The sequence below is a fragment of the Enoplosus armatus genome, chromosome 4 (genome assembly GCF_043641665.1).
Source record: "Enoplosus armatus isolate fEnoArm2 chromosome 4, fEnoArm2.hap1, whole genome shotgun sequence".
In the NCBI taxonomy this organism is placed as follows: Eukaryota; Metazoa; Chordata; class Actinopteri; order Centrarchiformes; family Enoplosidae; genus Enoplosus; species Enoplosus armatus.
The window spans coordinates 331,229-343,991 of NC_092183.1; the positions used below are offsets into that span (position 1 = coordinate 331,229).

Sequence of the window (12,763 nt, forward strand, 5' to 3'; positions counted from 1 at the left end):
ATGTCCCGAGCTGAAAGTAAGACAGGTAAGCTCCTCTTCTCCTGCTCCTTCTGTCTCATATGCTAACTGTTAGCCACCACAGGCTAAAAACATTCACTTCCTGTCAGCTTACTTCAGAGTTTATTCTTTCAATTTTAACTGAGATGCTTTTATTTTTGTAAATTTTGGTGATGATAATGCTCCTCTGCCTCTCCAGCTTCCCAGTTTGTGTCTCTCACCTTGAAGCTGAAAGATAAGCTCCACCCGCAGCGGATCAGACGTTCTGAGCGAATCAAATACACCCCATCACAGAGAATCAAACCACCTGATCTGAACCTGCATGAACACACATTGCAACACAAGGTATACACACACACACACACACACGGCATAGTGGTGCAGTGGTCGCACTGTCATACAAGGTAGGGCAGCAACACAAGATACACACATGTACACTGCAGCACACACACATACACTGCAACACAAGGTACACACACTGCAACACAAGGTACGCACACACACACACGGCATAGTGGTGCGATGGTTAGCAGTGTCGCACAAGGTAGAGCAGGTAGAGCAGCAACACAAGGTACACACACTACAACATAAGGTACACACACACACACACACACACTGCAACACAAGGTACACACATAGACACACACTGCAACACAAGGTACACACACATATAGATACACACACTGCAACACAAAGTACATACCCACACACACTGCAACACAAGGTACACACACTACAACATAAGGTACACACACACACACACACACACACACACACTGCAACACAAGGTACACACACATATAGATACACACACTGCAACACAAAGTACATACACACACACACACTGCAACACAAGATACACACACGTACACTGCAGCACACACACGTACACTGCAGCACACACACATACACTGCAACACAAGGTACACACACTACAATACAAGGTACATACACTGCAACACAAGGTACATGCACACACTGCAACACAAGGTACACACACTACAATACAAGGTACATACACTGCAACACAAGGTACATGCACACACTGCAACACAAGGTACACACACTGCAACACAAGGTATACACACTACAACACAAGGTACACACACACACACACACACTGCAACACAAGGTACACACACTACAACACAAGGTACACACACACACACACTGCAACACAAGGTACACACACACACACACTGCAACACAAGGTACACACACACACACACACACACACACACACACACACACACACACACACTGCAACACAAGGTACACATACACACTGCAACAAGAGGGAACACACTGCAACACAAGGTACACATACACACTGCAACACAAGACACACACACATACACTGCAAAACACACACATACACTGCAAAACACACACAGCTCCAGCACAACACCAGATATGACATGTTAATGAGTGTTAGAGGTGCTGGAAGGTGGATTCTGTTACCTTTGGACAGAGCCAGGCTAGCTTTTTCCATCTGTTACCAGTCTTTATGCTAAGCTAAGATAGCTGTTTCCATGTGAGCAGAAATCTGAGCAGCAGGTCAAGATATCCTGACTTTGAGTCCAAAAACAATGGATCCAACATTTCCCATAATGCACCTGGAGTCTAGTCTTTCATTAGAGCCACACCTCTACTTTGTTACACAGAACGTATGTTTGAAACATATGATATCATCTACAGTCAGTGGGCTCATGGGAAATGTTGTTCATTTAAGCTGTGTGTGTCAGTCGGTGTGTGTGTTAGCGAACCAGCAGCTGGCCGTCGTCAGCTCTCTGCAGTACTTCAAAGCTTTGGTGGACAGACTGGGAGTGGACAAACTGGTCCTGAACCAGTCTGTGGTGGGCGGACTGCTGGGAGGGGCGTCAGGTGGAGTCCTGGAGGAAGTCCAGACTCTAGTCCAGCTGGAGCCACACCTACACAATAGGTAAGTGACACGTGTTGACCTTTGACCTTGAACATCAATGAGTGACCTGTCTCCTGACCCGTAGACGTCCCTGTCTGTCCTCTCTGCAGTAAGACCATCGCTTCCTGTCTCACTCGTCTCTACCAGTCTGTGGCTCAGCTGATTCGCTGGACTGATCAGGTGATGCTGCAAGGTGTCGCCCATGACAGCAAAGAGTCCACAGCCAGCGTTACCACGATGATCAGGGCTGTGCTGGATGGGGTCAAGGTGAGGACAAATGATAGACTGGTGTTTGTGTCCTGGTTTGAATGAAAGTGGACACTGACGTAGACGAACTGAGAGCAAAGGATGAATTGTCCTTTCATGACCTGTCCCTCACTGGTCTTGTTGTTGGTCTAGTTCTGGCCTGTCATATTTTTTTTCTCAATGTACTTTTTGTCCTCTTTGGCCTGTCTTCTCATGTCCTTTGCGGTTTTGCTGTCAAATTCTGTCCTATTATTTTGTCCTCTTCTTCTTTTCCAAAGCTATTTCACCCTGCCTTGCCCTGTCTTGTCTTTTACCTCTTGTCTCTTCCTGTCCTTTTTTGGTCTTTCTTGGCCTTTCTTGTCCTGTCCTGCTTTGCCCTGACAAAAATAATTGGTATTTTGTCTTGTTCTTATTGTCCTGTCCCGTCCTGTATTCTGCCTTGTCTTTCCCTGCCCTAGCCTTTTCTTACTGTCCTTCCATGTCCTGATTTATCTTGTTCTTATTGTCCATCCTGTCATCCTCAGCCTTGTCCTGTCTTGTCTTCCTCTGTCCTATTATTTTGTCCTCTTGTTGTCCTCATTGTGCTCTCCATCCTGTCCTGTCCTAGCAGCATGTGATTCTGTTGTGTTGTAATCACCTGTTTGTCTGTCAGGAACTGGTTCGTTTGGCTGCAGAGAGACAAGATGGCCCCTCCCCCCTGTCTCCTGTCCAATTACAGGCTGCTGTGGGACAGCTAGGTGGGTTTGACGAGCAGCAGACATCAGACAGGACTTCTACCCGCAGGAGTCCTGGAGCTCCTGCAGAGGAGGAGGAGGAGGAGGAGGAGGGGTTGAGGATGGAGAGCAGAGGGGAGGAGCAGACAGTTTTAGCTCCTCCCAAACCCCTGATGCCCTTTACAGAGTCCCTCCCCCAGGGACTGAGGTGAGTAACCGACAACCGACCAGACATGTCAACAGATCCTCCAAAAGCAGAAAGGAAGCTCAGCATTCAGTGTTAAACACACTGGATGTGTTGCATTCACTGACCTCCTCCGGCTGCACGTTGGTGTTCATGTTAACTAGCGACAGTGAACACACCAGCTGTTCTCAGTGGTCTCTGTTTAAACCACAGTGTCCCTGATACACATGTTCCAACGTACAGATATGTAGAGGACACCACCGGTCAGCTGACTTCCATCACATTATTGGTATTTGGTATTTTCATGTCTTGCCCCAATTCAAATATTATGAAAGTATTAGATATTCAGTTCATGTGGTCTGTTATTGAGCCCCCCCAGACCTTCAGGAGGGACTCGGCTGTTAGGTTTAACGTTGCTCCTCTATCAGATATTCTGCTGTCAGGGAATCTGAACTGACTTTGAAGCTGTGAGGAGAGAACAGGCACTTTCAGTCAGCTATGTGAAGAGCAGAAATAGATCTATATAACAGGAAGTAGAAAGACTAAACACGTCACGTGTCGTCCTCCCCCCTCCTGTCTCTGCACTTCCTGTCTCTGTTAACTGAACGACAGCAGGAAGGAGAAGAAGTGAGAGAGACAGTTTCAGCTTCTCCTTGTTTCTTTTTATGGAAATCAACAACTTTAAACTTTAAAATCCTAGTAGGTCATGTGACATCACCTCCTGCTGCTGTTCAGTGAAGAAGAAGATGTGAAGATGTCTTCTTAAAGGGACGGACTTCACCTATAAAGAGCTTCACAGCTTGGTCTCATTCACACATTCACACACCGAGCCGCCATGCTGCCTCCATCAGGACCACCGTAGGGTTAGGTCCTGCCCATGTGACAGTGTAACCACTGCACCACCAGTTAGAGACTCACAGCACACAGAAGCTGGAGACATCATCCTCTAATTAATCTGTCTGTCTGTTTGTCTGTCTTCCCTCAGTCCTCCAGCCCTGCCGCCTAAAAAGCGTCAGTCATCATCAGGCCCTGCCCCCTGCAGGGTCGCCATAGTAGCACCAATGAGACGAGAGCCTGAAGTAGACAGACAGGTACAACAGGTACGCACATGTGACCGCTTTCATTCACACTGACTCAGAAATACACTGTTTATATGTGATAATTACACACAGGTCGTCTTAGTAACAGTAACTTCTCTTCAGAAACAGAATCAGATTCAAACATCAGAAAGTCTTTAAACCAGATTCAAACTGGTTTCATCAAATCTGAGACAAAAAAAACCCAGCAGATGTAAATGTATTTGTGTTTATTAATGTGTGTGTGTGTGTGTGTGTGTGTGTGTGTGTGTGTGTGTGTGTGTGTGTGTGTGTGTGTGTTACAGGAGGAGGATGACAGTTTGAAGCGTTGCTCTTCTTCGTCTGCAGACTCTACTGCTGAGAACACACACTGTGGTAACACGCATGCACGCACACACACAGACACACGCGCACACACACACACACACACACACACACACACCCGTACATTTCCAGTCAGCAGTGGGGTGTGAGTGACATCACTTCCTGTCAGTTGACTGAAACAGGAAGTAGTGTTTGCTGTTTCTTCCTGTCTGCAGCGAGGTGTTGAAGGCTCACTGCTGCCTTCTGCAGGACAAACACACATACACAAAACTAATTATTAGGGTTAATCATTATTGGTGTTGTGTGTGTGTATATATATATATATATATATATATATATATATGGTTGAAGAACTTAACTTAGTTAACAGTCTCTCTCTCTCTCTCTGTCTGTCTCTCTGACTGTCTCTCTCTCAGAGGAGGATCCAGACTATGACTTCCTCCACACTGACCTCTCCTCCTCTGAGACTCTCCCTCCTCTTCCTCATCCCTCCTCATTCCCCCCCGCCCTGCCAGAGAAGAGACGTCGCAGCGCTGCAGGTGAGGAAACACCTCAGCTACCTGTCTGTCTGTCTGTCTCTGTCTGACTCTCTCTGTCTGCCTCTCACTCTGTCTGCCTCTCTCTGCCTGTCTGTCTGTCTTTCTGACTGTCTGACTCTCTCTGTCCGTCTGCCTGCCTCTGTCTGTCTGTCTGTCTGCCTCTGTCTGTCTGTCTGTCTCTGTCTGACTCTCTCTGTCTGTCTGCCTCTGCCTGTCTGTCTGTCTGTCTGTCTGACTGTCTCTGTCCGTCTGTCTCTCTGTCTGCCTCTGCCTATCTGTCTCTGTCTGTCTCTCTGTCTGCCTCTGCCTATCTGTCTCTGTCTGTCTGTCTGTCTGTCTCTCTGTCTGTCTCTGCCTGTCTGTCTGTCTCTGTCTGTCTGTCTTTCTGACTGTCTGACTCTCTCTGTCTGTCTGTCTGCCTCTGCCTTTCTGTCTGTCTGTCTGTCTGTCTCTCTGTCTGCCTCTCTCTGTCTGTCTGTCTACCTGTCTGCCTCTCACTCTGTCTGCCTCTCTCTGCCTGTCTGTCTGTCTTTCTGACTGTCTGACTCTCTCTGTCTGTCTGCCTGCCTCTGTCTGTCTGTCTGTCTGCCTCTGTCTCTCTGTCTGTCTGTTTCTGTCTGTTTCTGTCTGTCGGTCTGTCTGTCTGTCTGTCTGCCTCTGTCTGTCTGCCTCTGTCTGTCTGTCTGCCTCTCTGTCTGCGTCTGTCTGTCTGTCTGTCTGTCTGTCTGCCTCTGTCTGTCTGTCTGTCTGCCTGCCTCTGTCTGTCTGCCTCTGTCTGTCTGACTCCTCTCTGCTCTTCTGAACAACAGGAACTACCAATCCTCAGGCCTCCCCTTCTTTTGGATTTGACCCCCTTACTCCAGAACAGAGCCCCACCCAATGTGATGATGCCGTTGTTCCTGATGAGTCACTCTCCTCCCCTCTGTCCCCCAGCAAGATGCCCCCCCCCCTCCCTGAGAAGAAACGACACAGTGAGTAAAAACAGAGCAGATTTTTGATACAGGTTGATCCATAATCCACCAATGATCTATCAATGATCCATCAGTGATCCATCAATAATCCACCAATAATCCATCAATGATCCATCAATTATCCACCAATTATCCACCAATAATCCATCAATAATCCACCAATAGTCCATCAATAATCACCAATAATCCATCAATAATCCACCAATAGTCCATCAATTATCCAGCAATAATCACCAATAATCCACCAATAATCCCCAATAATCCATCAATGATCCATAATAATCCACCAATAAGCCATACAGCAGCAGTGATGAAGACGAACAGCTGAAACTTTTTCTCTGTGATGAAGAGCAGCTGCTGTATCCAGTCTCTGTTTAATAGGATATCTGTCTCTCTCTCTCCACCTGTCTGTCTGTCTGTCTGTCCGTCCATTCGTCTGTCTCTCTCTCTCCACCTGTATGTCTCTCTTTCTCCACCTGTCTGTCTGTCTGTCTGTCTCTCCACCTGTCCGTCTATCTCTCTCTCTCCACCTGTCTGTCTGTCTGTCTGTCCGTCTGTCCGTCCATTCGTCTGTCTCTCTCTCTCCACCTGTCTGTCTGTCTCTCTCTCTCTCTCTCCACCTGTCTGTCCGTCTCTCTCTCTCTCCACCTGTCTGTCTGTCTGTCTTTCTGTCTGTGTTCAGTCCATCAGTACCTCCAGGTCTTTTCGTCATATAGCGCTCAGTCAGCAGCCATCTTCTACCAGCGACCTTTGACCTCCAGCCAGCGATACAGCAGCAGGCAGCGAGAGGTTGAGACCACCTACCACCTCACACAACTGGATGCACACCTGGAAACTCACACGGCAGACTCCGCCCCCTCCCCTGACCTTCCTGCTCCAGTTCTACCACCAAAGAAGAGACAACAGGTACAGACAAGCGATACACAGCCAGGTGGTTTCACCTGAGCTCTCAGTTGCTTAAAGAGACAGTTCACCAGTTTAAACCCGGGTCACCACGAGACCGCCGGTCTGCAACGCTCTGCAACCTGCCACTTTAAATATGAGTGAGGATGGTATGGTGAGGGTCGGGATGACCAGCTGACTTTGCTACAAGCTGATTGGTTGTAGAGACAGTGGATGTATAAAAAGAACTGGACAGCCTCGGAGGCGGGCCCCGTTCATTCCTATGATCATATGACCGACAGTGACAGTGACTCGGAACAAAACTCCACACCTTTTAGGACGTAATGATTTAAATAAGAGCTGTTTAAGCGTTCGGACTGGGAAGTTGATGAACCTCAAAAAAATGTCTCTCTCTCAATGTAAGTCTATGAGAAAAGACTTTTTGGGCCAGTGTGCATCACGTGACGGACCCGGAAGTTCTAATGACACGATTTGGTCAAACTGGCTTCAAAGCCCGGGCGCACCTTAAGCAGAGTCGCAGGTGACTTATATATGTATATATATTATAGCTTGTTCATCGTGTGGCAGCTGGTTTGAATTTATCTTTAAATTAAGAAGTTAAAGCACTTAAAAATGATGATGATCAATGAATCAATGATCAAATGATCTTCATGACATGACAGGTGTACTGATAGAAATGGACGAGACAGTATAGTACAGGTGATTACTTCTCCTTCAATGGTTTTATTACTGCTTCCTGCCGTTCTCACAGCCAGTAGAGGTCAGAACACACACAGATAAAACTTAATATGGAAATATGTACATGAGTGACAGTTGACATCGTCAGCCACCAATATGATAATAATCATCAGCTGACTCATACTTAGTATATAACTTGATGACATAAGAGGTCAGATAATTCCTCACATTGTGGGACCTGGTCTTTGGTCTCAAACTCTCCATATAGAGGACGTTAAAAAGAAGCGCTGTGAGACAGATCAGATCCGGTAACGTGCTGCAGCCTGAAGGAGATTACAAAGCTTCATCACGTGATGATGATGAAGCAGGAGCTCTGCGACCTGATCACATTGTTATCTGGAGTTTATCTGATTCAGTTTGTTCTTGTCTTCATCAGGATTCAGCTGAAAGCTACAGTCAGTTCGAAGAGGACCAGACCGGAGACAGGTGACACTCACAGACAGACACACAACACGCAGTACACAACACACACCGACACAGAGGCAGTGACGCTGCTCTGTTCTGCAGCTCCCACAGTCTCCAGCAGGAGGCAGAGCATGGCAGGAGGAGCAGGGAACAGCTGGAGGAGCAGGAGGAGGTGTTAGTGACCGACCAACAGGAGATCCTTCACAGAATCACAATGAAATCTGAGGTACAGTCCTGACCTCTGACCTCTGGACAGTTCATTTAGTGTCCTTACTCCTAACTCACCTGTGTCTGTCTCAGGAGGAGGAGGGGCAGGACGTGAAAGCAGCCTCTCCTGAGATCCTATTGGTCTATGCCACAGAGACTGACAGGAGCCCCGGTAAGTCTTCATCTCAGTCCTTACTTTATTATTATTAATATTTATTAAAATTCCCAAAAGCAACCAATTTGTGATTCCCACCGGAAACAAGATGACTGATAGTTAGTTAGCTAATTAGCTGGTTAGTTATAGCATAGAAATTAGTTGTATCTTGCGCACACAATCAGTAAACTTCCGTGGATTTATTGGGTCTAACTTGTGAAAGAAAAACAACAAATATTATTCACATTTGAATCAGAATCAGAAAAACATTATTGTCCATCGCAATGTTTAGCAAAAATATACACATAGCACTAAAAATAAAAATATTTATACACATGTAAAGTGATACAGCCAGATGGGAACTTATGGCACAACAAAGTTATTATCTTACATTCACATGCTTACACAGCATTTTTGACATTTTCCACAATAGAACTTTACTGGGACCAGTTAGTCTGCTGCACACTCCTGCTCCATAACTGACCCCCCCACCCTCCTCCAGAAACAGCAACCTGAACTTCAGTTCCTACTGAAACAACATGATGCAAAATAATTATCTTACCGTAAATAACTGATGCACTGGTGTGTGTGTGTGTGTGTGTGTAGAACAGGGCATGTACCGTGAAGCCTTCCTCGCCACCTACAGGAGCTTCATCAGCCCGAATGATGTCATCAGCAAACTACAGCACAGATATCCTCTCTGAGTCATCAGCTGTATAAACCTTCATCAGGACTGGTCAGATTGTGATCTCTGTGATTGGTCAGAGGAAAGAGAAGAACACCATCCATTTGATGGGAGAAATTGACAAAAGAGGGGAGATTTCCTGTCTCATGTTCACGGCATACATTTGCATGAGCCCTCTGGGTATTTCATTGAAGATTCAAATTCCTCTCATTTTATGTTTTCTTACTCACTATCACCATCCTCACTTTTTTAAGACATTACAAATGATATCTAGCTAAAGAAAAAGCCTGGAAAGAGAGAGAGTGGTTGCTATGGAAACGATACGCCGTCTCATCTAGTCGCGTTGGTGTAAACTGGCAGGTTTCAGAACGTTGCAGACCGGCGTGTTGCAAGTGAGAAAGAGGCTGACAGAATATCACAGATCAGAAAGTGTCTTTATATGCAGACGATCTGATGCTTTATGTTTCAGATTTTCTTTTATCTCACCTGTTCTTCTGGTCGGTTCTCCAGGTGTTTAAGGTGCCTCATGGTTCACAGACAGCTTGATGACAGTTTCAGTCCAGACTTTAGTTTGTTGTGAATCTTTAACCATCAACACGTACAGACACCTGTGTGAAGCACATGAACCTGCAGACCTGACAGCTGCCAAGAAGACTTTTCATCTGCTGGTCAGAGTGGTCGACGAGCTGTGGTGAGATCACAACGTAGTAATCTCATTATCTGGAGAAAACAAATGTTGCTCATTAGTTTTTCTCTGGCAGGGCACTGGGAGCTGTCCACATACTTTTGGCCTCATTGAACAGGTGTGAATAATGTTTGTGTGTGCAGTGCGATAGAGCTGGACTCTGATTTACTGCTGCTGCTGATGGACCTGGTGTTCAGCCTCCTGATTGGTGGAGAGTTGGGACTGGCCCACCTGCTGCGCTCCAACATCCTGTCCAAGATGGAGCAGAGGTGGCAGCTGATTGGCTCTCCTCAATCACTCCGCCCCCTCGCAGCCAGGGGCGTGGCTGCCAGGTAGCCTTTGACCCCTGACCTCTTGGATGACTGACAATTCTTTCACTCACTCAGACATGAACACCTCTCTTGTCCTCTTTTAGACCTGGAACTCTTCTGGACTTCAAGAGTCAGGATTTAGCTGAACAGTTGACTCTGTTGGACTCTGAGCTCTTTTGCAAGATTGAGGTACAAAGTTTTACTTTAATCTTTCACTTGTTCCAGTTTTTCTCCGTCAGTTGTCTGTCATTCACCTGTCTGTCTCACCTGTCTAGCTTCCAGAGATGTTGCTGTGGTCTAAAGAGCAGAATGAGGAGAAGAGTCCTAACCTGACACAGTTCACCCAACACTTCAACAACGTCTCCTTCTGGTAAACACTGACACAACTTGCTGATACACAACACTCTTCATCTTCTGTCAACTAACAATAGTTTAAATGAACTAGTTCATATGATGTCCACACTGAGGTCATGTCCCTGATCACCTCTGTGTCTCAGAGTCTCCATGTCTCTGTCACTGTCTCTGTCACTGTCTCTGTGTCTCTCTGTGTCTCCTTGTCTCTGTGTCTCTCTGTGTCTCCTTGTCTCTCTGTCTCTCTGTGACTCTGTTGTCTCTGTGTCTCTGTGTCTCTCTGTGTCTCCATGTCTCTCTGTGTCTCCATGTCTCTCTGTGTCTCTGTTGTCTCTGTGTTTCTCTGTGTCTCCATGTCTCTGCATCTGTTAGACATTCAAAGTGTTGCACGTGAAATAGCAAAAGTGAAATAGCTGTGTATTGAATGAATAAAGAGACTTGAAAGAGAAGTTCAAACCCCACCCACTTTCACACCTCCACACTGAGGTGACCAATCACTGAGTGACGTGTGAAAGTCAGTTTTAGTTACAGAAACTGTTGGACCAAGTCCCTTGAGTCCACTTTTGGAAAAGGGGTACAAGTACTTGGTTCGAGGCTGACTGAGGCCTTAAATATGAACACATTTAAAAATCTATATTTTTATTAGAAACAGGCTCAGTTGGTTTCTTAAACAATTATTATTCAGCTATTTATCGAATTGATAAGACCTCACCTCTGTGTGATTTCAGGGTGCGTTCTGTCATCATTCTTCAGGACAAACCTCAGGACAGAGAGAAACTACTGCTGAAGTTCCTGAAAACCATGAAGGTAAACACACACAGGTAGAGGGAGGAGCCTGGGTGGAGCTCATGTGGAATGATGCTGTATTTAAATCAAAGCTGCACCTGTACAGTTAAAGCAGCTTCAAGGCAGTGCTCAGGTTTAGAATAAAGAGTGTGTGTGTGTGTGTGTGTGTGTGTGTGTGTGTGTGTGTGTTTTCCTGTAGCACCTGCGGAAGCTGAACAACTTTAACTCATACCTGTCCATCCTGTCAGCACTGGATTCCGCACCCCTACGACGCCTAGACTGGCAGAGAAACACAGCTGAGGTCTGTGTGTCTTACTTACTTATTACTTACTACTTATTAATGAATATGTTAATGAGGCATGTGTGTAAAGTGTGTTAAATGTTTGTATGTTTATATGTTTCCAGGCTCTGGAAGATTACAGCTCTTTGATTGACAGCTCATCATCTTTCAGAGCCTACAGAGCAGCTCTGGCTGACGTGGAACCTCCCTGTATACCCTACCTGTAGGTTAATACCCCGTATACCCCATTATATATACCCTAACTGTAGATTAATACCCCACATACCCCACTATATATACCCTACCCGTAGGTGAATACCCTGTATACCCCACTATATATACCCTACCTGTGAAGTCTGTAAACACCACTGCATACCTGTCTCTCTCTAACCTGCCTGTTTGTCCAGGGGTTTGATCCTTCAGGACCTGACCTTTGTCCACCTTGGGAATCCTGACACGTTGATGACTTCACAGGGTTCAAAGGTCAACTTCTCTAAACGCTGGCAGCAGTTTAACATCCTGGACACTCTGAGGGGCTACCAGCAAGTGTCAGTTAGCTGTAGTACTATTTTTCCTGTTATAATTAGCAGTATTGCAGTATGTCCTCATCTATATTCACTTTTTGAAATAATACCTAAATATCTCTCTCTCTGCAGTCCTTACTCTCTGCAGCCTAATGATGACATCATATCCTTCTTTAATGACTTCAGCGATCACCTGGCAGAGGAAGCATTGTGGGAACTCTCTCTCAGACTCCGCCCACGAAATGCTCCGCGAGCCAATCAGAGATGACAGACTAAAACAGGACAAAACTGAGTTAACCTGCGCTAACCTGGATCGCTACAAGGCTAAACTATGGTAGCTTAACGTTAACTGTTGATATTGAGGAATGAGGTGGATAAACCTGGTGCTAACCTGAGCTAAACTGGTACTGAAGTGGACTAGACTGGTGATAGTCTGGTGCTAATGTGTCACAGAAACAAGGATTGTTCAAAGCTGTTCACATACTGGGCTAGTCATGGTTAATAGTGTGCTAACATGTGCTAATCTGGATTGTTGCTGCAGTAACCTGTAATTGTCCTAGCCATTTTGTTGAAACATAGGTTAGCCGGGTGTTAGCTGAGGTTAGCCGGGTGTTAGCTAAGGTTAGCCTGGAGCTGGTCTGGTAGCCAGGTGTTAACGTGGACTAACCTGTAGTCCCAGTGGGCATGGCTTCTTCCTGTATCTGACCTCAGAACTGTACATGTATTCACAACAATATTCCAGTAAACATTGCCGCTCACCTCA

General features: G+C 46.0%; 1 protein-coding gene across 1 annotated transcript; it reads left to right on the top strand.

The window, feature by feature from the left end:
• On the top strand, positions 1-12,763 carry LOC139283711 (rap guanine nucleotide exchange factor 1-like). Its single transcript, XM_070903736.1, has 23 exons — positions 1-25; positions 197-342; positions 1,743-1,939; positions 2,029-2,185; positions 2,817-3,085; positions 4,047-4,161; positions 4,446-4,512; positions 4,878-5,000; positions 5,810-5,971; positions 6,654-6,877; positions 7,989-8,038; positions 8,120-8,243; positions 8,318-8,396; positions 8,985-9,069; positions 9,662-9,754; positions 9,892-10,080; positions 10,164-10,248; positions 10,335-10,429; positions 11,139-11,217; positions 11,396-11,497; positions 11,602-11,699; positions 11,884-12,024; positions 12,133-12,763. Exons 1-23 carry the CDS (start codon positions 1-3, stop codon positions 12,266-12,268), a joined length of 2,841 nt encoding a protein of 946 aa, XP_070759837.1. The 3' UTR covers positions 12,269-12,763.